The sequence below is a fragment of the Eleutherodactylus coqui genome, chromosome 2 (genome assembly GCF_035609145.1).
Source record: "Eleutherodactylus coqui strain aEleCoq1 chromosome 2, aEleCoq1.hap1, whole genome shotgun sequence".
In the NCBI taxonomy this organism is placed as follows: domain Eukaryota; kingdom Metazoa; phylum Chordata; class Amphibia; order Anura; family Eleutherodactylidae; genus Eleutherodactylus; species Eleutherodactylus coqui.
In genome coordinates, this window is record NC_089838.1 from 113,671,504 (window position 1) to 113,697,765 (window position 26,262).

The 26,262-nt window shown below is 42.9% G+C and overlaps 1 protein-coding gene across 1 annotated transcript in view; it reads left to right on the forward strand.

Annotated features, from left to right (window-relative positions):
* CCDC180 (coiled-coil domain containing 180) overlaps positions 1-25,888 on the forward strand; it is a 41,285-nt gene extending 15,397 nt beyond the window's left edge. The window contains exons 16-37 of the mRNA XM_066591362.1: positions 6,757-6,883; positions 6,981-7,337; positions 7,695-7,918; positions 7,991-8,166; positions 8,974-9,154; positions 10,118-10,264; positions 10,349-10,493; positions 12,807-12,923; positions 13,485-13,583; positions 14,443-14,529; positions 14,639-14,826; positions 15,030-15,100; positions 15,470-15,587; positions 16,450-16,524; positions 16,804-16,870; positions 17,973-18,117; positions 18,206-18,366; positions 21,122-21,259; positions 21,590-21,701; positions 22,922-23,027; positions 24,827-24,971; positions 25,630-25,888. Coding sequence (XP_066447459.1) covers positions 6,757-6,883; positions 6,981-7,337; positions 7,695-7,918; positions 7,991-8,166; positions 8,974-9,154; positions 10,118-10,264; positions 10,349-10,493; positions 12,807-12,923; positions 13,485-13,583; positions 14,443-14,529; positions 14,639-14,826; positions 15,030-15,100; positions 15,470-15,587; positions 16,450-16,524; positions 16,804-16,870; positions 17,973-18,117; positions 18,206-18,366; positions 21,122-21,259; positions 21,590-21,701; positions 22,922-23,027; positions 24,827-24,971; positions 25,630-25,767 — 3,124 coding nt within the window. The 3' untranslated portion in view covers positions 25,768-25,888. The remainder of the gene's footprint in view (positions 1-6,756; positions 6,884-6,980; positions 7,338-7,694; positions 7,919-7,990; positions 8,167-8,973; positions 9,155-10,117; positions 10,265-10,348; positions 10,494-12,806; positions 12,924-13,484; positions 13,584-14,442; positions 14,530-14,638; positions 14,827-15,029; positions 15,101-15,469; positions 15,588-16,449; positions 16,525-16,803; positions 16,871-17,972; positions 18,118-18,205; positions 18,367-21,121; positions 21,260-21,589; positions 21,702-22,921; positions 23,028-24,826; positions 24,972-25,629) is intronic.
* The last annotated feature ends 374 nt before the right edge of the window (positions 25,889-26,262 follow it).

Here is a 26,262-nt window from a genome sequence, read left to right on the forward strand (position 1 = left end):
TGATGGCGGACGCATGCGCAAAAGTGAAATATTGCCCAAGAAATTTAAAATCTCCCTGCTCCTGGCTACCAAAGGTAGCCAAGAGCCTGGAGATGTCACGGGGAGCCGCAGTATGTGGTTACTGGTCACGTGATCGCCGTTACCCAATGCTTAATGGCAATCACGTAAAAGTTCTTTAAAAAGTGGCAGTTTCATCTCCCCTCACCGATGCGATCGGTGGGGGGAGATGAAACATCTTCTCGGAGGCTTCCACATTGGAATCCAGATGCAATTATCCTCCATGGACCCTTCCGGCTTCTGCGCATGCACCCGCCGGCAAAATGCCGGACACATTCGCAGGAGCCGGGGAGCCCAGGAAATTTTAAATCTCCTTGCTCCCAGCGACCAACGGTCGCTGAGTGCTTGGAGCAGTGACTGGTGGCCTCGCTGAGCGGTCCCCGGTCACGTGATAAAGTAGCAATCTAACATTAGGCCGGTCACACATGACCGGAGAGGAATTATGGGTTCTGCATGCGCTTGATCAGCGGTAATCCACGGATCAATCACATGCATTGGATCACACAATTCCCCCCAATTAGCGGGTCGGAATTACGGAATCCACTCGCAGAAACAGAACACGGCATGCTATATTTTACCGCGGATATCCGCGACATAGAGCCCATTGTGCTCTATGACGGCGGATATACTCGCAGCCCATGTGCAAATACATTGTGTACGGACTGCGGGTACCCGGCTCATCTCTAAGCGGCGGCACGGGAAATGCAAACAAAAAAAAAGTACTGCTCATGACCGCCTGTGTGAGTAGGCAGTTATGCGCAGTACATTACGCGGCCGTACGCAGGGTCACAGCCGGGCTCACAGCTGGAATCCGCTGCAGGCCTCCACAAGCAGATTCCACCTACGGCCGTGTGTGCCCGGCGTTATTCAGACCGCTACCTGTAATCCGTAATTTACAAGAAGCCCCGGGAACGCTCGCCTTCCTGCAGTTCCAGGAGCAGCTTGTTGAGCGCCTTCTCTGTGAGACCGCAGCACCGCAGCAAGATTACAAAGCCTCACAGAGGGCCACTTTTTACACCCCATCCCCACCGCTGAGGTCACGAAATACCCCCCAAAATACATGAGAGGAGGGGGGATACCCGGTTTTCTTGCCCCATGTGCCCAACCCAACCAGCCTCCGTAATTACCCCTGTCTTCCGACATAAAACGCAGTTTACATTGTTACCTTTATCTAATATTTAGGGAATGCCAAAAAATGGGGATGGCGGGGGGTATTATTTTTAGGAAGTCAAATTTTTTTCCGTATAAGTGGGCAATGGGGCCTGGAATTTATTCAGTTCTGCCCTGAAATCTAGCGGGCATTCCCTCCATTATGGGCCTAGCCATGTGTCCTGTAAGTAGATTAGGGCCACAAGGGGTATGTTTCTGAACACGGGACAAACGGAGGGATCCATTTTGGGGTGACCGTCTTCATTCCTATGTACACTGTACAAAAAAAAACGTTTTTAAATTGACAAAATTGCCAAAAAAATGAAAATCGTAATTTTTTCCTTTTGCTTTGCTTAGATTCATTCAAATACTGTGGGGTCAAAATACGCAGTACACCCCTAGATGAATTTGTTAAGGGGTCTAGTTTTCAAAATGGGATCATTTGTAGGGGTTCTCTTATTGTTTTGGCCGCTCAATGGCTCTACAAGTGGGCAATGGGGACTGGAATTTATTCCGTTGTACCCTGAAATCCAACGGGTGCTCCTTCCATTATAGGCCTAGCTATGTTTCCTTTAAGTAGATTAGGGCCACAATGGGTATGTTTCTGAACACGGGACAAACGGGGGTATCCATTTTGGGGTGAATGTCTTCATTCCTATGTACACTGTACAAAAAAAACCTGTTTTTAAATTGACACAATTTCCAAAAAAATGAAAATCATAATTTTTTCCTTCTGCTTGGCTTAGATTCATTCAAAAACTGTGAAGTCAAAAAAGTCACCGTACCCCTAGATAAATTCGTTAAGGGGTCTACTTTTCAAAATGGGGTCACTTGTGGGGGTTCTCCATCGTTTTGGTCACTCAATGGCTCTACAAGTGGGCAATGGGGACTAGATCTCCTTCAAGGAAAATTTCTGTTCCGAAAGCCACCGGTTGCTCCTCTCATTTTGGGCCCCATTGTGCATCCAGACGTAATACTAGGGCCACAATGGGTATGTTTCTGAGCACAGGACAAACGGGTATCCATTTAGGGGTGCAAGTCTTCATTCATATATGTGCGGTACAAAAAAAACTGCATTTGAAATGACAGAATTACCCAAAAAATGAAAATCGTAATTTTTTTCCTTGGCTTAGATTCATTCAAAAACTGTGAAGTCAAAAAAGTCATCGTACCCCTAGATAAATTCGTTAAGGGGTCTACTTTTCAAAATGGGGTCACTTGTGGGCGTTCTCCATCGTTTTGGTCACTCAATGGCTCTACAAGTGTGCAAAAGGGCCTAAATCTCCTTCAAGCAAAATTTCTGTTCCGAAAGCCACCGGTTGCTCCTTTCATTTTGGGCCCCATTGTGCATCCAGACGTAAGATTAGGGCCACAATGGCTATGTTTCTGAGCACGGGACAAACAGGGGTATCCATTCTGGGGTGCAAATCCTAATTTTCATGTGTACTATAGAAAAAAGTCCTGTCTTTAAAATGACATATTTGCAAAAATATGAAATTTTAGTTTTTCTCTTCTAAATTGCATTGACTCCTAAAAAAAAACTTTGGGGTTAAAATACTCATGACACCCCTCAGTGAATACCTTAAAGGGTGTAGTTTTTAAAATGGGGTCACTTGTGGGGGTATCTATCATTTTGACTCCTATGAGCCTTTCCAATCTTGGTTTGGTGTAGGAAAACAAAGTGTTCCTCAAAATGCTGAAAAGTAATGTTAAATTTGTACGTCTCCTAAATGGTTAAAAAAATGAAAGTTTTTCCAATGTGCGCCCAAAATAAAGTAAACGGATGGAAATATATATCTTAACAAAAATTTCTATATTATGTTTGCACATATTTGAGATATTGCAGTTGGAAATGTGAAAAAATGACGATTTTTTCAACATTTTCCCAATTTTGGCGCTTTTAATAAATAAAAACAAATTCTATTGGTCTTCTTTTTCCGCCTAGATGAAATACAACATGTGGTGGAAAAAAAATGTCAGAATCGCTTGGATATGCAAAACCTTTCTGGTGTTTTTCCATGCTAAAGTGACACATGTCAGATTTGCAAAATTTGGCCTGGTCATTAAGGCGCAAACAGGCTTGGTCACTAAGGGGTTAAGGGCTAATGAAACATGACCAATGAAAAGACATTTCTTTTGCAATTTGCCATGTACAGTAAAACACTGTATATTACAGAAAGAACAGTCACAGAGGTGGTTATAATTATTGTCATATTATAAAAATGAGTATGAAACATACCTCTTTGGACTCACCATTGAGCACATGACATAGTTTATGCTGCTCAAAGGTGCTGATAGAGACCATTTTAAATGTGATTGTTCCCAGCTAGAGAAACCACATAATCTTGTAGATATGATACCTTTTCTAGCCTTCCGACCTTTCCCCCCCCCCAACAGTAATTTAGGGACCATAAAACTTTCACTCCGCTATCAGTGCCTAGACAAAAAAAGTTTGTTTGCTGTTGCAGAATTCCTTTTAGGTGCCAACCAATCACATCCATATCTGTGCCTTGTCATAAGTATGCATGTTATAAGTGTGTATAAATATCCATGCCTCTTCAGATCCAATCCATTTAAGCCTGAAGAAGAACCCTGCGTTGGTTCGGAAACTCGCTATTATTACATCATGTATTTTTGTTAGCCATTAAAAGGTATCATATCTACAGGATTACGTGGTTTCTCTCACTGAGAACAATCACATTTTGCTCTACTGGCTAACACGGTACCAGATCTTTGAGACCATTTTAATATCAATATAATCCAGAAATGCCTAATGACACAGTACGTAGGGCAAACCAATCACTAAAGTCATACATTTGTTCACTGCTCAAAAAATAAAGAGAACTTACTTAAGCATCACAGTATACATCCAAGTCACTTAAACTTCAGGTATATCAATCTTCCAGTTAGGAAGCAGAAGTGATTGTGAATCATTTTCACCAGCTCTGGTACAAATGAAAGTGACAAAAGGTGCCTGGAGGGGAACAGCAAGACAAGCCCCAGGAAGGGAATGGTTTTATAGGTGGTGGCCAGAGTCAATTACTATCTCCTTATCCTTCCTGACTGATTCTTCTTTAGTTTTCCATTTTTGCTCGTGTCCTTGTCACTTCTGGTAGCATGAGGTGGTACCTGCAACCCAATCGGGTTCCCCAGGTAGTCCTGCTCCTCCAGGATGGCACATCCATAGGTGCTGTCGCAAAAAGGTTGCTGTGTCTCCCAGCACAGTCTGAAGAGCATGGAGCAGGCAGCACGACATGGGTCATTACACGAGAGCTGGGCAGGACCTTAGAAGGGCAAGCCAGCTTCAGGACTGGTATATGCTCCTTTGCATGGTTTCAGGATTGGTTTAAAAATCCCAATCATTGTAGACTTTTTTTTATAAGGTCACCTTGAATTGAAGGAATGCTTTCATCCAATAGATGATGCTGTAAAGGTATTTTTCATCTTTCTGATTTGCATACATTTCATATAGGAGCATTGCCTTATAAGTCTCCTTACTTAGCTTTTAGGTTTCCCCACACCCCTTCTGGGTGCTCTTCTTGGGGAGAGACTATACCATCCCCCTTTCCCCCCCCCTTAGGTGTCCCCACACACTTTTTGGGTGCTCTCCTTAAGGACACACAACACCGCTTCTGACCTTTTTGTGAAGAGAAACAAGAGAAGCACTGCCAGATCCCTACAAAATGACCTCCAGCAGGCTATAAGTTTTCATGTTTCTAACCAAACTCTCATAAACAATTTCCATGAGTGTGGCGTGAGAGCTCGACATCCCATTGTGGGACCTGTGCCCACAGTCCAGCACTGTGCGACTTGAATTGACATTTGACAGAGAACACTAGAATTAAAGGGGTTGTCTCGCGCTGAAACAGGTTTTTTTTTTCCCATAGGCCCCCCGTTCGGCGCAGGACAACCCCAAAAGAGGTGTTAAAAAAAAAAAATTTTATTACTTACCCGAATCCCCGCTCTGCGACGTCTTCCTTCTTCCTTCTTCTTCCTTTACCAAGATGGCCGCCGGGATCTTCGCCCACGATGCACCGCGGGTCTTCTCCCATGGTGCACCGTGGGCTCTGTGCGGTCCATTGCCGATTCCAGCCTCCTGATTGGCTGGAATCGGCACACGTGACGGGGCGGAGCTACGAGGACCAGCTCTCCGGCACGAGCGGCCCCATTCACCAGGAAGAAGACCGCACAGCGCAAGTGCGTCTAAAAAAGCAAGAAGACATCAGAATTAGACGGATCCATGGCGACGGGGACGCTAGCAACGGAGCAGGTAAGTGAATAACTTCTGTATGGCTCATATTTAATGCACGATGTATATTACAAAGTGCATTAATATGGCCATACAGAAGTGCATAACCCCACTTGCTGCCGCGAGACAACCCCTTTAACAATTTGTCATTGCCGCCTTATTCTCTTCAGAGATGAAAGCAGGTTCACACTGAGCACATGACAGATGTGAAAAAGTCTGGAGGTGACATGGTGAGCGTCATGCTGCCTGCAACATCATCCAACATGACTAGATTGACGGTGTATCAGTGATGGTATATGGAGGCATATGCTGAGAGGGTCACACAAACATCTATGTGATAGCTAACAGTAAGCTGACTGCTGTCAGGTACCAGGATGAAATCTTCAGAGCCATTGACAGACCTTACGCTGGTGCAATGGGCCCTAAGTTACTCCTAGTGCAAGACAATGTCCGACCTCATGTGGCCAGAGTGTCTAAGCAGTTACTGGATGATGAAGGCATTGATGCCATTGACTGGCCTTCACATTTCCCAGACCTAAATCCAATTGAGAACCCTTTGAGATAGTCTGAATTAGTGTTTCCGACACCGCCAAGCAGCACTATAAACTGTCAGGAGCTCATTGATGCCCTGATCCAAGTTTGGGAGAAGATTCCCAGGACATTATCTGCCATCTCCTCAGGAGCATGCCCAGATGTTGTCAGTGGTGCATACAAGCATGTGAGGGCCATTAACACTACTGAGTGACATTAAAAATATAAATAAATCTTGTTATTAGTATAGCGCCAACTTATTCTGCAGCGCTTTTAAGTAATTTATTTATTACCCCCCACTAAGCTGGGTACTCATTTTACTGACCTCAGAAGGATGGAAGGCCTTGAAGCGGCTACCCGAACCATGCAGGGATTGAGCACTCAACCTTCAGGTTGTGAGCAAGGGCTTAGGACTGCATTTCTGCTGCCTTAACACTCTGCACCACATGAGGCTCATTATGAAGTGCTGTAATTAAATTCATGCAGATTGATTTTCTGGCTGATTTGGAATCCAACCTTCAGTTGGTTGTTGATTTTGGTTTCCATTGACCGTCGGTACATCATTTTGTTCTCAGCACATTACACAATTTATATTAGTAAAGATTTTCAACTTGAATCTTTTGTTCATCCAGATCCGATGTATGATTTTAGTCTTCCCTTAATTATTTTGAGCAGTTTATATATAAATGCCTCTGTATTACTTGTAAACCATATTTTGAATATAACATGTATAATATTACTGATAAATATCTGTTTACTTCACTGAACAGATACAACAAATTTTATCAAGATCAAGTCTGCATCATTGACTCCTATCCTGCCCTGGTGTTGAGTCAATTATTGGCTTACAGTGCATCATTGAGTAAATTCTTTCATGTAAAGGAAATATATGGAAAGGTAAAGCCAACATTCTGGAAGTGCAGGCTTGACTGCATTACAAGTTACATATTATTTGAGCCTGATCTGATACAATGATATTGATTTGTTCTTGAAGGACTTGCCCTCAAATCCAGGAGAATCTGAAGGGGTAACTGTCATAAGCCCAGACCCCATATCCGATGACCCTATAGAGACTTCATATGAAGACATTCCTATGGAAAAACCTGTAGAGTCTTCACACCCCACAGACACGGTTCAGCACTCCCGGGATCATAGTGCAGAGGATGCAGATGTCAATATTCTCCAGATCTTTAAAAGAGAGACCACAGAAGATGGTGATGTGGGAAATACTATTGTTACACATACTGAGGACTCGTCACAGCTGAACCATGAAGATACTGCTGAGGACACTCCGATATCCGAGCCACGGGACCAGTTGGTTTCTGAAAGAAAAGCGACTGCACAGAACAAGGTGAGTGGATGTGTCACGAGTTGGGTTAGATGCGGAGGATCTCCATGTTTAAACATATAATCTTTAAATTACCGTACTTTGCAAATAATTGGCTTTACCAATGCTCTACACATTTACATCATATTCCATTCTCTATTCACATCCAAGCAGCTTTTAGAATTCTAGTTGCAAATTCACTATTACGGAAGAAAGTGCAACAGAGATTAAGAAAAAACTAAATCCAGCTCAAATAAAGGATCTAATTTTCTGTCTTTTTGAATAATCAAAGGGAACCTCCATAGAAAAGTGAAGTGTTTCCATTGTACTCATGATTTAGGGGTCACTATAAACTTACTAATGAATATATGTGTTTTTTAGAATAGAGCAACAGTAGGAGAAACCCCTGTGATCTGTGAATCTTTCACAACCTCCAGACAAAATATATACATGGTGCTAAACAAGAAGGACACACAGCCCAAGTCATCTGTAGAACATCAGCACGATAGCGTCTTCTTCACGGAGGCCGTTACAGAAGACGAGGGCATTTTAAACCTGGACCACATTGTCTTACCAGATGAAATGATTGTGGAACTTAAAAAAAGGTTAGTGTAGGATATTTCTTATACACCGGACTTGTAAAATTAGCCAAGTGTTAATTAACTTCTCACTTTTAGCCTTCGTCTGCGGTTCTTCGAACATCTGGAGGGCTGGTTTGATGAAACTGTGTCCAATTCACATAGTATTGTTCTTGCCAAGATGGAAGAGCTGAAATCTGAGTTGGACCTGCGCTGTCACCTGCATCAGCCTCGAGGCCAGCGCATAAAGATGGACATCCACAATGTTAGAGCGGGTATGGCCTGGATCACTCTTCAGTGTTAAACTCTAAACAACATCTAAATGCCTTCTGCTTTGCCACAGCCCCCTGATACTGCACTTCCTTCAGACAAAGAGGCGCTGCAGGGTTATGGGATATATTCCCTCTGGTGACCATTTTATAAATGCTTCTAAAATAACAAATTAAGTATTGTAACTTTACAAATAGTGTTCATTATTAATTTCCTAGCATTTCTTGTATACCTGGCATCAAAACAGACCAGAGAAAACATTTGCTTGTAGTTCGCATGTTGCTTGAATGAGTGCCCTTTGGGGTCTCTGACATTATCTATACAGCAAAAATGTACTTCTTGGTAACTGGCCGTGGTGTTGGTGACTGATATAGGCAAATTGGTTTGTGAGGTCACTCGGTTTGGGTGTTTTTGAACTCGAGCACCGCTTTTTCCGAGTAACTCACTACTCGGACGAAAAGATTCGGGTGGCGCCGGGGGTGAGCGGGGGGTGGAAGAGGGGAGTATGGGGGGGGGGAAGAAAGAGAGAGAGCTCCCCCCTGTTCCCCACTGCTACCCCCGCTCCACCCCGGCGCCCCCCGAATCTTTTCGTCTGAGTAGTGAGTTACTCGGAAAAAGCGGTGCTCGAGTTCGAAAACACCCGAACCAAGTAGGTTCGCTCATCTGTAGTCACTGGGGATAACGACTGATGTGAGTGATTACAGCCTGATGAACATGTTGGCCCTGTAGATATTGGGAAATAAATAGTAATGATAAATATTCTGGAGATCTCCAGGTTTGTCTTACTCTGACATCTGTATTTTGTTTTCTAGCTGAGCTGCGCCTCCACTCAAAGCGCGTTGACCGTCACTGTGAGGGAGTGAACGAAGCGCTTGGCAACCTAAAGGAAGAAAGCGTTTTACTTATTGAGAAGATGAAAAACGACACTCAGAACTTCCGTGGCAAAATCAGCGACATGGAAAATACATTTCTGAACACCAGGAAATCTGACAAGTGAGTCTTTCTGTATGCTATGAAGTGCTATATGAGTCTACAAAGTGGAGACTATAGAGCACTACAGAGGGAAATAATTTAATAAAATGACCATCCTTGGTCCCCAGCCTCTGATCTCGCCCTGTGGGCCAAAAGATGCCAACAAAAGTAAATACCCCTTGCGCTGTTATTTATACCGACAAGCAGATATGCCAACCACATCCTGATTGCGTGTGGGATTACATTCCTATGGATCACATGTAGCAAAAAGGATCAGTATCGACAGGCCATCAAATGCTTCAGATTTTATTCCATCATCTGCTTTTCATAACATGAGTATGTAAAGGAAGACATTTAACATCTTTCTGACAGTGTATGTTCATCCTACCATCTTCTGCCTCAGGGTACTTTTGCATTGAGCCAAGGATCGTCTCAATGTATTGAACGCCGATCAATAAAACATGTTGATCAGCGCTCATTTATATTTCTTTTGTACAGTGGAGAATTGCTGACATGGGGACAAAAGATATTTGGTACGATCCTTTGTCCCTACACAGCCAAATGTACATCTCCCCATTGTCACGGAGATTTATAGTCAACCAGCAAGCTGAAAAACAACGATAAGCAGACAAATGAGTGTTCACTCTTTTTTGCGGCTGGTCGTTGTCCGTTTTATATAGCTGGAAAATCAGGCTAAGAAAATTTTGGATGAACATTCATACCCAATAGACAGACGGTGTAGAAGGGCCTTCATTCGGTTAACCTATTACTACTGCCCTTATATACATAATGCCATTGTCCTAGACCTAAGTATAAATCAGATTGGGTCATGCTAGCACACATAGAACTAACATGATCTTTGTTTGCCCACATTTACCTTATTGTTTTTCTCTACTGAAGCTTGGTTAGTGCATGTGGTACAATACAAAACAAATGTGGTTTTACCATCAGCTTCGTTTTTCTTTTGTCATTTTTTTATTTCAGACTGGTCACCCTGAGCAACTCCCTCCCATCCATCCTGGACAATCACACTAGCAGAGTGCAGATGGCCATGAGGAACTATCGACAACATGTGGAAGAGATGCTGGGAAAGTTGTGTGACACCAACTCAGAATTCATCAAGTCATTTCGGTAGATACTCAGTGAGACAAGTTTGAAGTCTTACAGATCTGCAATATAAAAAAAATATGAAACAAGTCATTTCTGTTTTGTTAGGTTGTTTTCAGAAGGAGGAAACTTTTCTCCAGATGAAATTGAGATACTTCGCAAGAGATTACATAATGCGTCGGCCAGCATTGCTTCATTTGAAGGCTCCATCATGGTGGATTTAGAAGGATTGGAATCTCAATGCTTAGAGCAGGTAAGTTAAGATTTGTTATATATTTATATAGCATCAGGGAAACCCTAACTCATTTGTTGTACTCTGCATTGTATTCCAGAACATGGCCACTGTGTTTACACCACTAGTGAAGAGGGTGCGGAATGTTCCCCTCATAAATTCAGCTAAATTATAACTGCAAGTCTGCTATATTCTTTATTAGGGTGTATTAGCCAAATGGAGCAATATTTTTTGTGCCATTTTGGCTAATAGTAGAGCCAACTTGTCTCTAGGCTGTACAGCCCTTGTATATTCACACATGGCGTGAAAATCTGCCACAAACAATTTCACACCAAAATCCTTATGTCTTAGAGTGCTTTTACATAGGACGACCTCTCAGGCGCAAATGCCCAACAGGTCGTCCCAGCGATGATCGTTTCTGTGCTTATACACAGGAAAGATCCTCGCTAATGAATGGAGGTGGTTCCGAGGTTGTTCTGGCCCACTCGCCTCCATTCACAGTAAATAGGCAGCTGTTCAGTGGTGAATGACTGCCTGTTTACATGGACTGATCTGTTGTTCAGAATTTATGCATGCAGAAATTGAATGACAGATGAATTTCCCTTTCTTCGTTCAGTCGTGCATGCATTTAGACTGAATCTGTACGATTCCACTCTTGGTAATACTATTAATTAGATATGAGCGAGTATACTCGCTAAGGCACATTACTCGAGCAAGTAGTGCCTTAGCCGAGTATCTCCCCGCTCGTCTCTAAAGATTCAGGGGCCGGGGAGCGTCGGGGGAGAGTGGGGAGGAACGGAGGGGAGATCTCTCTCTCCCCCCGCTCCCCGCCGCAACTCACCTGTCACCCGCTGGCCCCCGAATCTTTAGAGACGAGCGGGGAGATACTCGGCTAAGGCACTACTCACTCGAGTAATGTGCCTTAGCGAGTATACTCGCTCATCTCTACTATTAATCAGTGACATGAAGTTGACATGAAGAGTTTAACAGCTTTAAATAAATATATATATATTCAGATATAAAAGTGGGACCTTCTGCCATGTGTTCCATCCACTTAGGAGCAGATCGAGCACATTGACCACAGACATGGACCCAAACATTAACCTATCAACCTAACAATACTTTATATGTAACCAGATGGGCTGGTTCCAACTCAGGCGAACATAACCATTTTCCCAATACTTTCTCAAAGTATTCGTTGCATTCTTCTTTCTTTTTTTATATTAAATATTTTTTATTTGGATTTTCATCACTTTTCTTATTTAACAGAAACCGAAACAAAAAAAACAAAAGCGTTGCAACCCACAACACCCCTCCGCCTTGAGTCTCTCTTGTGTGTCTAATATATAGATCGTCCAGCATCCTGAGTTAACAGCAGAAAAATTAGTCTATGAAATTTTTCACCCTTTCAGATTATCTCTTTAACTTTGTCCCTTTGAGAACAGTCAGTTGTACGTTCAATGAGCTCAATCCACACATCAGTGCATACTGTACTTTATCCATCCCCCATACCTGTACAACAACTTTATATGACAATGCAGTGTAAAACTACAATAGCAAACGTTATAAACTGTCAGCCAAATGCATTTACACACATGCCTTATGATTATTTCATGAGTCACTACTTTTCTCTCTCTTGTGACTAGGATATACCCTACATATTGTTTCTCTTGTACAGTCAGTTTACCTAATGTGTCAGTTCAGTTGTGCCAAACCAAATGCATCCAACCATGTGGACCATATCTAACTGTATTTGTGTCCTGCCTTACATTTAAAGTATAGGCCTTTTTCCCATGGTAAGAGTCGGTTGACTTTATCTTTAAATTCCCTCAATGTAGGGGGGGACTCATCCAGCCAATGCTGCGCTATCAATTTGCTTGCGATATATAAGAGTCTCGCTGCTGCTAGTTGTTCATGCTCCTCCACTGGTAGATCACTTGTATATCAAAGGATGCATACGAATGGAGTAAACTCCAAATTTATTTTATATACCGTGTTAATCAGAGAGTGGACCTCACTCCAGTATCGGTTCAATTTTGGACTGTATTCCTCTTTCTAATGTTAATAGCCAGTTAGCTTTTTGGACAAATCTCTTGATGTTGGGTGGTTTTCTTTAAACCAATCTTGTGCAATCAATTTCCCTGCCATGTTCCAAGCTGTGGCTCCTCCGGTGGTGATTCCTTACATGCAAAGTACGGTATGCACACTAGTGGAGTATTTTTCACCATGCCCTTATAAGCTAGCTTTAAGCATCACCACATCATGTGAATTAAGCCAACAGCCTGAAACTTACATCTAAGACATAAGTGTGTTTTGTTGTTTCTCTCTGCTTAGGCCACAGAAGTTGTGAAGAAGTTTGAAGACAAATTTCAATATATAACCACAGACATGATTTTCCTTGAGAATATTCAGCAACTCTTGACAAACCTGCAGGTGAAGATTAAAGCTCTGGTAAGTGAGAGAGGTCATACAGCAAAGTTTGAAATGCTTTCAATATGAAGGTGAGCTTCAGATTAATACAAAATGTGACTACTTTAAAGGGAACCTATCACCTCGATCAAGCACTATAAATTAAGTTCTGGTGCTGTTCGGGAAGGTGACGGGGAGCCAAATGATGTATTTTTACGTTCAACCACTCCCTGGTTCCCACGGTCTTCCCCTCTGAAGACCGCACAGCGCACAGATATCTGTCTCTTTTCAGAGTCCCCTGCATGCGCTCTCCCATACAAGTCTATGGGAGAAATCTGAAGTCAGATTTCCTTGCACTGCCCAATCTTCAGTAAATGACAACACGGGAACCAGCGAGCGGGTGAGCATGATAATACAGCACTCTGCTCCTTATCACCTCCCTGAACAGCACCAGAACTTAGTTTATAGGTGACAGGTTCCTTTTACCTCTGCTTTCTAACAGCACAAATATAAATGTGATCTTTTTCTCTGATTGGAAAATATCACTTTGTCTTCATTGATTTTCCTTTTTTACATCGGGAGTTTCTTTTCATTCTTCTGTAGGTCGCAACTAGTAATTCTCAGTCTCAGCAGATCAACTCCCATCTAGAACAGCTGCAGATGAAGACTGACGCCTGCGCATATCCAAACATTGACAAAGAAGTGAGTTGTCTGGAGTTTAGCGGCTGAGTGCTTTATGACATGGATATCTTATGGTCTTTATTTACCTATATTCAGATCAATATGTACCCCCCTGTTCCCCACTGCTACCCTCCGCTCCACCACGCCGCCCCCCGGCGCCCCCCGAATCTTTTCGTCCGAGTAGTAAGTTACTCGGAAAAAGCGGTGCTCGAGTGCAAAAAACACCCGAACCGAGTACGCTCGCTCATCTCTAATTATCACTCAAAGTTGTTTGTTTGAACTCATTTTGAGTGATATCGTCCTGTGCGAATGGCCCATAAGTTATCAATACATACTAATGCACAGTGCTGCATCAGGTAGTCAGAGAAGCGGTGCAGCCATCTTTGCTCATCCAGGACTGGATGGTTGCTTTAAACATCTTGACATGCTATATTGGTGTAATGTTGTTTGTAGCTGTATAATACAGGTGGAGGTTTTGAGTGGGAGTAAGCCTCTCTATTATAGTCACACACCCTAATAGGTCATATGGATATAATAGAGTTTTTACTAGAGATGAGCGAGCGTACTCGGCCACGCCCCTTTTTCGCCGGAGCACCGCGATTTTCGAGTACTTCCGTACTCGGGCGAAAAGATTCGGGGGGCGCGTGGGTGAGTGGGGATTTGCAACGGGGAGTGGGGGGGAGAGGGGGAGAGAGAGGGCTCCCCCCTGTTTCCTGCTGCTACCCCCGCTCCGCCACGCCTCCCCCCGCCCCCCCCGGCACCCCCCAAATCTTTTCACCCAAGTACGGAAGTACTCGAAAATCGCGGTGCTCGATCGAGTAATTACTCGAAACATTGGGCTACCTGTATTTAGTGATTGCTCCTATTTTTCTGGTTACAGTTAGTAAGCAGTCAGGAACTCTACGCATTCATGAAAACTGTAATGGAAGAAGTAATCAAGAGAAGCCGGTATCTTTCTTGTCTCTTGGTGAGTGAACCAATCGTATGGTTACTATATTACATTAGGACTTATCTGTCAGATAACTGTCAGATATTATATAATCATCCTGCCTAAGCTCTTTTGATACAACTTGCAGGACCCCAACTCAATTCTACAAGAACCTCCCTTGCAAGGTCCTATTGCAACAGCTTCTCGCGCTGATGTCACCTCAAGAAAAGACGAGAAACCCACATTTGGAACCCCTGACAGTTTGCTGAATCCAAGCAGGATTGGAAAACTGGCTCTAGATGATGCAGCAGTGGGAGTCATAAAGGACATCATGAAGTGAGTCTGCAAAAAGCACAATTACACTGAACATGGTAGGATGACCCAATTCTTTTATCACCATAAAGCCATCCAATCCTATTCATTTAAATATGGCTTGTAAGGTCTGAAAAATAATTTTTCTCTCCACCTTTAACACAAGGGTCGCATAAGTGGTTCTTAATTTGAATTGTACCCTTAACTCTTTCCCTTCCAAACAACAGAAATCAAAGAAAATATGGAGAGATACATCAAGCGCAGGAAGAAGGGAATGCCGGGCCGTCCACTGGAGCAGGTAAAGAATTTCCCCTGTATAAAACTGTCTATAGGGTATGCTGCAACATGGCCGTAGTATCACAGCAGAAAGCTGCACCACTACCACAGTCAAAGAGCCACTGGCAAAACCTCATGCCGTGTTTACCAGGGTACTTGCCACTGTTATAAAGAAACAATTCTAGGTATGTGTAAATATTCCTACAACACTTTTTATGGCATACTGGACCATAAGAAAAGTCTATAAATTTCCTTTAATCTGTCATCTAGCATAGACCTTGAGGATACTCTCACAAACCATAATAAAAGGGACTTAATATTTTGAAGTTGGCTCCATTATACTGTGAGTAATGTATTGTTTCGCAGTGTCATCAATGTTTTGCTTTTCCAGTGTCAAATCACAGTCCGCCCATAGCACCACATCCTCCATTACCACCCAGTAGTGGAAATAAAAAGAAGGCTGGTTCAACTGAAAGAGAAAATGTCCCAGTCAAGTTTACATCTCCAAGGTATTGTCATAAGAATATAGTGTGTAAGGCAATTCAGCCTATTACCCCCCTCCAATCTTGATCTACAGGAAGGCAAAAAAAAAAAAAGGTTCCATCTCGAGTCTCCATACCCTATGCAGAAAACTGCAAATGGATGGAAACCAGGATGGAACTGTAGCAATTAATGTGGGAGACAGATTTCCTTGGTCTCCACATAACTTGGTGTAATGCCTCATGTCCACGGATGGGTCTGATCCCACATGCGGGAGCCCACAGCGGAATCCGTCCCTGCCCACGACCCAGGACAGTGCTTACCTGTCCGGGTCTTCACTGCGGATGTGTGCGGAAGCGCCGGCCGGTGCACCAACATTCATGCACCATAGAGATTTTTTCTTTTAAATCTCCTTTTTTCCTGCGGAATCCGCGGCCTGTCCGTGGACATTGGGCCCTAGCTGGATAGAAAAGCTTAAACGTTCTTGAGGTTTGTAACCATGGAAGCATATAGGTATGCATATAAAGAAAAAGGCCATCCTACATTATAATGAATACAAGATAAGGAAACTCAGCTGTTCAAGCACTATTATGTCAAATTCCCATTTCTAATCACCTCTTTGTGGCATAAAAGTTACACAGGACAGTAATGTGGCATATGGCACCTGGGTGAATAAAAGCCACATCCAAGCTGCATTAATTGGTAGAGTGATCATCACTGCTATAGAGTAAATGTGACATCAATACATTAATAGCCAGGCTTATTAGTACCAAAATAGGTTTCTGCCAGCTTGTGCTGGCATCTAACAGTGAGATCTGTCCATGTTTGCTTCTACATCTAACCCAAAAGTATCTTATTTACTTTTTTACACTTCATTTTCTCCTTTTGTAGTCTTCGTAAGCTGGTGAAGCCAACAAGGTTTGACAAGAAATACCAGGTTTTTGGGACAAAGAAAGAGGAATCGGAGTAAGATGAGAGCTCAAAAACACCTTTTGTTATCACATGGTTATGTCATGATCTACGTCCTTGTTTTTTCTTAAAGGAACAGTTCCATTGATTCTTATACACTGCCAACTTATTTTGCTGCGCTGTCTCAATAACTGTTCTCCTGTTGGGACTCAAAGTCTTAATAACATTACTCCAGACTCACGGATAAACTAGAGAGAATGTCATAGAAATACTTGCCCTGATTGCAAAATATATTTGTGTTGTACTGATTATTCCTTTGCCTTTTTTTTCTTGTAGTAACTTTAAGGGCCTCCTGACTTCCATTCTGTGGGAGAGTAATGATCAGTTGCTGTATTTGGCTGAGGTGCGTGTGCAGCGGTCTCTATGTCTCCCACTAATAGGCTGTTTGGCATTCTTATTCTCTTGCTCAGTGGAGGTCTCAGGGATCACAGCTCCACCGATCAGACACTTATTACTTATCCTCTGGAGTTAGCAATCTATTTAGTGGGAAAGTTGCTTTAAATTACTTGTGAGGACAGCCCCTGTCCATATGCTTGTATAGAGGCGGTCCCTCCTACTCAGGCCCCCTTACTCTATTAACCAGAGGAGAGATTCCTGTAAAGAGTATAAACCAGCTCACCCTCTAGGATCCACTGACATGTTTAGGAACAATCCACCTAAGCAAAAGAAGAAGAGCATCCAGCATCCACTAAGATCACAACTTTATTTTCAAGAAGGTTGAAATCTAGAGATGAGCGAGCATACTCGCTAAGGGCAATTGCTCGAGCGAGTACCTGCCCGCTCGAGAGAAAAGGTTCGGGTGCCGGCGCGGGGGAGCGGTGAGTAGTGGCAATCAGCAGGGGGGAGCGGGGGTGAGAGAGGGAGAGAGAAATCTCCCCTCCGTTCCTCCCCGCTCTCCCCCGCAGCTCCCTGCCCGCCGCCGGCACCCGAACCTTTTCTCTCGAGCAGGCAGGTACTCGCTAAGGGCAATGCTCGCTCGAGCAATTGCCTTTAGCGAGTATGCTCGCTCATCATTATTGAAATCCCATCAGGAAAGACTTATTGCTGCGTCTGTGTATTTGTCTTTGCTGATGGTATTTTAACCTTCTTGATAATAAGGCTGTGATTTTGGTGGATGCTGGATCCTCTTCTTCTTTCGCTAGGACAGTAAGATGCTGCAAAGTGACTGGAGGATTGATTTAATTGGGTGCCTTTAAAACTTCATTTCCATCAGCATGGGAGAAATAGATGGCCCTCGTAGCTTGTTAGGATGGGACATCAGAATCTGAAGGTGGCAAGAACAAGTGCATTCTATCCATCCCTGTAATCCTTTAACACCATTATAGGTATGGGTCAGAAAACCAAAGAACAAGTAGAGCAGTTGGATTAATTATGGCCTTGTTCTGTCTAAAATGCTTTAGTTTACCCTGTGATTCTGTCCGTTTGATATAATTCATGTTTTGTAGGAATTCTATAAGAAGAAGGAGCGCCGTCCCGTAACTCGGCCAGACTTGCTGCAGGAAACATTTGAAGACTGTGCTGACACTTTGGTCATCAAGCTTCAGTCCTATGAGAAACAAGCCTTGGAGTATCACAATAACTGTGTACTGGGTAAAGTTCTCATAGTTTAAATAAGAAGTTATCTCTGGAGGTTACGGGAAAAAATTAATAATGATAACAATTCTTCCTGTAATTACAGAACTCCGGGAGCAATTGGAGCAGCTTGAAAAGTTGATGAGTCACGTTCCGCCGCTTACAATAAGGAGCCTTAGGGAAGAACACTTCATCTTCATGCAAAATTCTATTGACAGCACACGGCAGCTCTTTGTAAAGGAGATCAAACAGGGGAACCAGACTAAGGTGTTCTTAACTGTCTTTCTCCACTTTAGTAGCTGATTTATTTGGGCACACATCTGCTGAGAGGTTTTATGAGACTGGAAAAATTGTTTAACAGCAGGGAATGTAATAAATAAAAAATACCAATTAAGTGATAAATCCCCAAGGCAATCCAGCGCCTTTGCTTTGATGGTCCCTGCCCATCTTTACTTTGCTGCAGTAATGACATGCCTGTTTACCCATGTGACTGCTACAGCCAATCACTTGCCTAAGAGGTGTACAGCACCAGACTCCTGAGGCCAGTGATTGGTTGCACTAGTCTCGTAAGTAGACTGCTCACTAGAGGGAACCATAAAAGGCGAGGCACTGGATTGGCACCAGGTTTATCAAGTAACTGATTTTTTAATTTTTTTTTAAATTTCATCACATTTCCTGCTCTTAGACAATTTTTTTCTCTGAAAACCCCTTTTAAGGCCATGTTTGCATAGGGCAAATTTTCCATGTGGCATGTCTGCATGGAAAATACATAGCATTTACAATGGCAGCGAAGTAGATGAGATTTTCGAAATGTCATCCACACATTGTGAAAAATATCTGCACGTAAATTGATCTGTGCTGCGGGTTTTAAATCTGCATCATTTCAACTTAAGCTGTGGATTTTCAGTGCCTATTGCATCCTTTGTAATGCAGAAGGTGAAATCTGCTGCAATGCCGCAGCGTTTGCTCACCAAAATCTGCAACAAATTTATCACTTTTGATTTGCTTTAGATCTTCTGTGGATTTTTGCTGCAGATCCAAATCACGTGAACATTTACCCTAAGATTGATGTCACACCTAGTCCTTTTTGGAAAAACACTGTGACTCAATGGCATTTTTGTTACACTTTTTTTTTAGCAGAAAAGGCCACTTGTTAATGGTAAGTCAGTGGGGAATTATGAAATCACTACAAACAGTGCATTTTTTGTAGTTACATTTTTTTCTCACTACTTGTGTTTTTGGGTCCATAACATTTTTTCAAAATTGCATCATGCTTCAGGTATGGTATTTTTTTGCTGCCATTTTCTCATAGGTCTCTCTATAAAAAAAAACAAAAAAAACTATACAGGAAAAACATATGTTTAACCAAAAACTGACACTAAATAAAAGGCCTGTTTAAGAAAAAAAAAGTAGGCATGATCAAAAAAGCTATAAGATTTTCTTTCCAATGGAAAAAAAACGCCAGAAAAAAAGACAATTGGGTAGATTTACCAATAGTGCTGGATGCAGCAGACAAGCGTCCCCGCTTGTTTTCTGCATCCTCCGCTCGGAGCACAAGGTGATCGCTCAACGTTTAAGCGATCACCTTGTACTGTAAATGGACACAACGATTATCGCTCCAAAATTGCTCAAAAGATTTTTTTGAGCGATAATCGTTGCGTCTGAACCAGACTTAAGACAGTGCAAACTAGATTAGTCAGTAATAAAATGCGCCACTTCATCTAAGAGACTTGTGCTTGAAGATAAACTGGCACATCTTTAGAAACCTGAATACAAAGGGTTCTATGGTCAGACTGGCACTTTACAGTGACGCGCGGTTCGGACAGATCAATGACATTTTGGGTCTGGGAGTGTTAAAGGGGTTGTCTCGCGGCAGCAAGTGGGTCTATACACTTCTGTATGGCCATATTAATGCACTTTGTAATGTACATCGTGCATTAAATATGAGCCATACAGAAGTTATTCACTTAACTGCTCCGTTGCTGGCGTCCCCGTCGCCATGGTGCCGTCTAGTTTCAGCGTCTAATCGCCGGATTAGACGCGCTTGCGCAGATGGGTCTTTTCCCTTCGGCTCGCTCCGGCAGCAGCGATGTTCTGGCTCCGCCCTCTTGTACGCGTCATCGCGTAGCTCCGCCCCGTCACATGTGCCGATTCCTACCAATCAGGAGGCTGGAATCGGCACATGTGACGGGGCGGAGCTACGCGATGACGCGTACAAGGGGGCGGAGCCAGAACGCCGCTGCTGCCGGAGCGAGCCGAAGGGAAAAGACCCATCTGTGCAAGCGCGTCTAATCCGGCGATTAGACGCTGAAACTAGACGGCACCATGGCGACGGGGACGCCAGCAACGGAGCAGGTAAGTGAATAACTTCTGTATGGCTCATAATTAATGCACGATGTATATTACAAAGTGCATTAATATGGCCATACAGAAGTGTATAACCCCACTTGCTATCGCGGGACAACCCCTTTAAGGGATGCAGCAAATTGGGGTCAGTCGCCTATCGGATCACCCTTTTTTTAATCAGACTGGTTGGCAGGCGTACATAAAAGCTCCAGAGACTTGGATGTCTTTAAACCTGGCACCTGCCAGTTTTATTCCACATCACAGCAAACATGTACAGCATACATCAAAATCATTTTTCTGTACCCCCACCAGGGGTAAGTTCTGTAACAGATGGAGTCTTAACAAATAAAGATGAAGGCCTACGTTTATTTTGCACATTGAATTTGCAAAATTTTTAGTTTTACTGCCCTCTAGTGGAGAGATCGATTCTATATTATTGTACAGTAAAGGTTTTTGTATGTGCACTGCTGTGTCATTACCATCCACCTGCATTGGTACAGGAGGGGGACACAGGAATTGATAAATGTACACTCTGAGTTCCAGTACAATAGCTGATAAAAAATCTGGTCCCCCTGCTGTTCAATGAGAGCAATGAGAAGTGACATTTCATGCTCAGCAGGAGCTAGTGTCATTCATACTTTATGATTTGAACTGTTAGTCATACGTTGTCTCCCAGAAAGAAATGAAGAATCTGCTGAGACCAAGCCTTGGGCATCCTGATAACTGGCACAGCCTAGAGCAGATCTGCCAACAGGAAGAGAAGAGGCAGATGGAAGAGAAGATCGGGATTGATCGTCATACCCAACACTTAAAGGTGGGAGAATCCTAAAAGTGGATATGCAGCCATCAGTTGGCTAACAATAGCAGCCCTCATGGTCAGATGTTCCTAAGAGAATTTTACACTCATGACTTTTATATCTTGTTCATATCAATGGGTGGGCACAGACACTGTGGGCTTAGGCTGCTGCCGCTAAAATGCAACATACCCTAGGACAACAAGCCGGTAAATGGAGTTGTGTGAATGTTTCCAATTTTTCAACATGAGACCTGCTATAACTCACCAGTATATGTTCTACATATCTGCTGATCATAAGATATCTAGAATGTCCCTTTCTTAACTCATTCATTGTGTAACCGTTCACAGGAATTTGTTTTAGAGAGTATTCAGCATTTCATCACATCTCTAGCCTCCCTTGCTGAGCACACTCTACTGGAGTTGGATGAAGCACTTACTGTGGATGACGTGTTACCAGCCAGTAAGTGGAAATGAAGGAGAGAAACATTGCTTGGCATCTTCATTGCTTTTTGACACCAATAATGAATTTACTCTCTTAGTTTTCATCTAGGTTGTCAGTAGGTTACCCTAAAGACTGAAAGCCAAAGAGACAGAATGAAAAACACTTTCCCTTGCATTAATCGTGATAGTCTGAAGCAGTGTCTCAACCTTTTTCAGCTCGCAGCTTGCTTCGTCGAAAATTTGTTCATTTTGCGGCACCCATGCAAAATAATATATATATATATCTCCATAACTCTTTCTCCTTCTCTCTCCTTTTTTCTCATTCTCTCTCTCCTTTTCTCTTCTCTTGCCTTCTCTTTCTCCTTCTCTATTCTTCCTCCTCTTCCTCTCCACTCTCCTTCTCCTCTCTACTTCTTCTCTCTCTCTTCTCTTCCTCCTACTCTCTCTCCTCCTCCTTCTTTCTCTCTCTCTCTCTCTCTCTCTCCTTCTCCTCCTATTTTCTTTCTCTCTCTCCTCCTCCTACTCCTCCTCCTTTCCTCCTCCTCCTCCTCCAGGCCATCCTGCTCCTCCACCTCCTCCTGGCACTCCTCATCCTCCTCCTGGCACTCTTCCTCCTGACACTCCCCCTCCTGGCACTCCTCCTTCTCCTCCTGGCACTCCTCCTCTTGGCACTACTCTTCCTCCTCCTGGCACTCCTCCTCCTCCTGGCACTCCTCCTCCTCCTCCTGGCACTCCTCCTACTCCTCCTCTTGGCACTCCTCCTCCTCCTCCTTGCACTCCTCCTACTCCTCCTCCTGGCACTCCGCCTCCTGGCACTGCTAGGAGCTTGTCAAGGCACACCAGGGAGCAATAGTGCCCTGGTTGAAAATCACTAGTCTAAACTTCCTAATCTACCCTTTTCCTGTTCCACAAGCTTAAGTTATCTTATTAACTTTACTATAAAGATAAGAGGAAATGACAGGAAACAATAATAATACTGCTGCTTCATTTATAGGGTTTTGTAGCTCTTTAGAAATAAAGCTATTTAATACAAGACCTGCATGAGCTTGGACTTTGTAATATATGTTAATTGTCCGGTCCCCAAGATCAAATCTTTTATTCTGTGACAGTCTTTGAAACTATGCAGCTGAATACCATGTCCTAGGAGCTGCAGTCAAAAAGATTTACTCCTATGATCCCAATAGTGGAGCCTCTAATGTTATACAGTGGTAGTAAAAGTGTCCGTATGGATGTCTGCAGAGACTGAGGTCCCGAAGGAGAAGCTTTCCACACTGATCAGACGTAAGCAAGCCGGTCGTCCATTAGAAGACAAAGAGTGCCACAACCTGATAGAGCGTGGCTGCAGGTAACAATGTATACAGGAGCATTAACCTATTCTCTGTAAGAAATGTGTTACCTATGGAATTTCACATGAAATAAGAGGGATACATTGTGTGATGCTTCCTGCACTCTGACGTAATAGTACATCCAAATGACCACATGTTCACCGACTAGAGGATGGTTGTAATACCCTTCTACCTACTGCACTACAACTGCCAGGATAGGAGAAAACCTCAAACCTGGCATGTAACCCTCTCAGTGCGTGATCATGGGGGGCCTTCTTTATAGTTATTATTGCTGGGGCTGGTGCCATGCTGGAAAAAACCTAGGACCAGAAAAAGATTCCCAGAACTGTCTTTTGTAAAGGTCTCATAGCAGTGGTGTGACCTAACAGGCGCTTCTGCATATTTTTACGCACGGGCACAATATAATGGCATATTGTGTTTAAATAATTATTTAAAAGGAAAGCTCCTTTATGGGAATAAAATGAGATTTAAGTATTTAAATGTGAAGAAAAAAAGAACACAAAACTTTTGTGCACATTTATTGCTTGGGTTGTGCCAGAATTCTGGTATAAGTTGCACTTATATGGTGCAAATCAGTTTAGACAAATTTAGATTTCACTTGCACCAAAAAGAATCGATGTTACACCTCTCAGTCAATTTTTCAAAAGTGTATAGAAAAGGGGCGAAGTTTGAGTGCAGTGAGGTTTTTAGAAAGATTTAAGAATTGCAACTTTTTAAAAAGTAGCAAAAGTCGTCGCAATCTCACAGAGTGGTGTACAAAGTAACTTCACACTTCTAGACACTTTTAAGATCAACAGCATGCAACATTTGATAAATGTCACATTTTAAACTAGAAAAGACAAAGCATCCCAGAAACTTGACATTAAAAATTCACCTAATGATAAATCCCCCCCATTTTCATTAAATAAAATACATTTTATGGGAAAAAAACACATACACATTTAGGAAGATAATCCCAGTGTATTTGGTATCCATTAACTGTTTGCACATTTACAAACTATAGCATGTCCTGCAAAAAAACAGTACATATTTATTTGTTGATGCAAAAATATAATGTTTTTCATTCCAGGATGGTGAGATATACCTGGTTTTAACCCTTTGCAATCCAATTTTGGATTCAGGGTTTCCTAGGGGGCTTTCTCTTTCTGCCATTATACAATGGTGCCATCTGTTGGCTAGAGCCAGTACTGTGTTATGGGACATGCTGGAGAGGCCCCCGACAACAGAGCGGCCAGTAATATACAGTAAGAATGCCCTGCCGGACGTCTTCAAACATTGGAGCTGTACAGCCTTCAGTCAGAATGTCTTCAGACATCAGACAGTGGATTGGAAAGGGTTAAAGGTACACTATCACCACGGAACAGCATATAAACTAAGTTATGGTGCTGTTCCAGGAGGGGACGGGAAGCTGCGGGATGTATCTTTTATACTCACTCGCTCTTTAGTTCCCACAGTGTCCTTCCATGACGTTTGCGTGGTCTGAAAATCTGACTCTTTTCAGACAACTGTACATGCAGTTTATGGGAGAGCACAGGCACAATGGTCTGAAAGGAGTCAGGTTTTTAGGTCACATGCCGACTTCACGGGAGGACACTGCGGAAACCAGGAAGCTGGTGAGTATAAAAGATATATCCCCTGGCTTTCTGTCACCTCCCAGAATAGCATCATAACTTAGTTTATGTGCTATTTTGTGGTGACGGTGTCCCTTTAAGGGAATAATGGGGAAGATTTTAATGCGTATAAATGGAAATCTCCATTAAGCTGAGGTAAAACAAAGTTCTGTCTTGTCTTTTCTCAGGGTTTGGCCAGGTATCTCTCTCAAGGACTCTGCCAATACAAAGATTGGAGATGCTACTGGAAGCCTAGCAACTGCATCTGTGACCACCGCCAAGACCACCTCAAGTCACATCTCCACAGTGGCAGCTCGGGATGCTGCTTATATGGTAATGTTCATTTTATAATATAGACTTGTGGAGACATCAGTAATTGTAGGACTCGCACAATTCTGTAGTAGAAGAATTTAAAGGGGTTTCCTGGGACTGGAGTATAAATCAACTGCAAACGGAAATCTAAGACCCCTACTAATATAACTGTATGGCACACAGTGGCTTATTGTTCATGTGAGGTCCAATGGCTGCACCACCCATAGCTGCTGTATCAGTAAGTGTGTGAGTGCCAAAACTCTGGACAAATGCACATACCATAATGCAAAAATCAATGGAAAATATGATTACATGACTGTCACATGGCCATGCCACTTCTCCTATATTGTTAGGGGACACCTTGGTCTTGCTCCCGGTCTGACGCTTCCTGGGGTCCCCCACTGGCATCTGTACTTCCTAGTCCCTATTAACACAGAAATAAGACTCCTGCGGTCAATCACTGACCACAGCAGTATCCTACTACAGCCATTGATTGGCTGCGGAGGTCACACGTCCATGTCGGTAAGAACCAGGATGGCTACTCATTAACTGCAGCAATCACATGTCCATGTTAACAGGGTCCAGGTAGTACGGAAACCAGTGGAGGACCCCAAAACATTGATTGTTGTAGAAAAATGAAATAATTTTATGACATTGTCCTACAATAATTGTATTTTAGAAATTTCTACAAGAAGCAGAGTTGATCCTGACTGGTATTGAAGAAGAGAGGACACAGCAACATGAGGCAGCACAGCGCTGGGAGGAATGGTGGAGCCAATCTGTCCTTAAGATAAAGGAGCTTTATTCTACAAACTAACTGTAATTGACATTCTGCTGTCTTTTCGGATCGGCTCCTTTTAATAATAAGTTCCACATATAATTTATCTGAAGCAGATTCTGGCGGCGTGTTCCTTTATAGTAGAAAAAATAAAATGTGTAATTGAGATTAGTGATGCTGTAAATTTATTTCATCGTTCGTATTAGATTTGGGTGTGAGGTGGCCCCTCTCCCTGTGTGTTCTTGGAGGGCATGTGATAGGGGGCTGGGATTTTCTAATCTTTTTAAATAAGACTTAATAATTATATGTTGAAAATTTTTGCAACTTTGTTTTAAAGGGTAACTGCACTTAAAAGAAAAAAGACATGTCAGAGCAATGTGTCAAAAGTTTTGATCAGTGGGGGTCCCAATGTTGAGATCCCTACTGATCATTCAAATGCAAGGGCTGCAGCGCTCACTCAATCGCTGTGCCCCTTCGACTGTTTCCGCTGCATGTTGACTTCTCTCAGCAGCTGAAGGCAGATGCATAGACTTC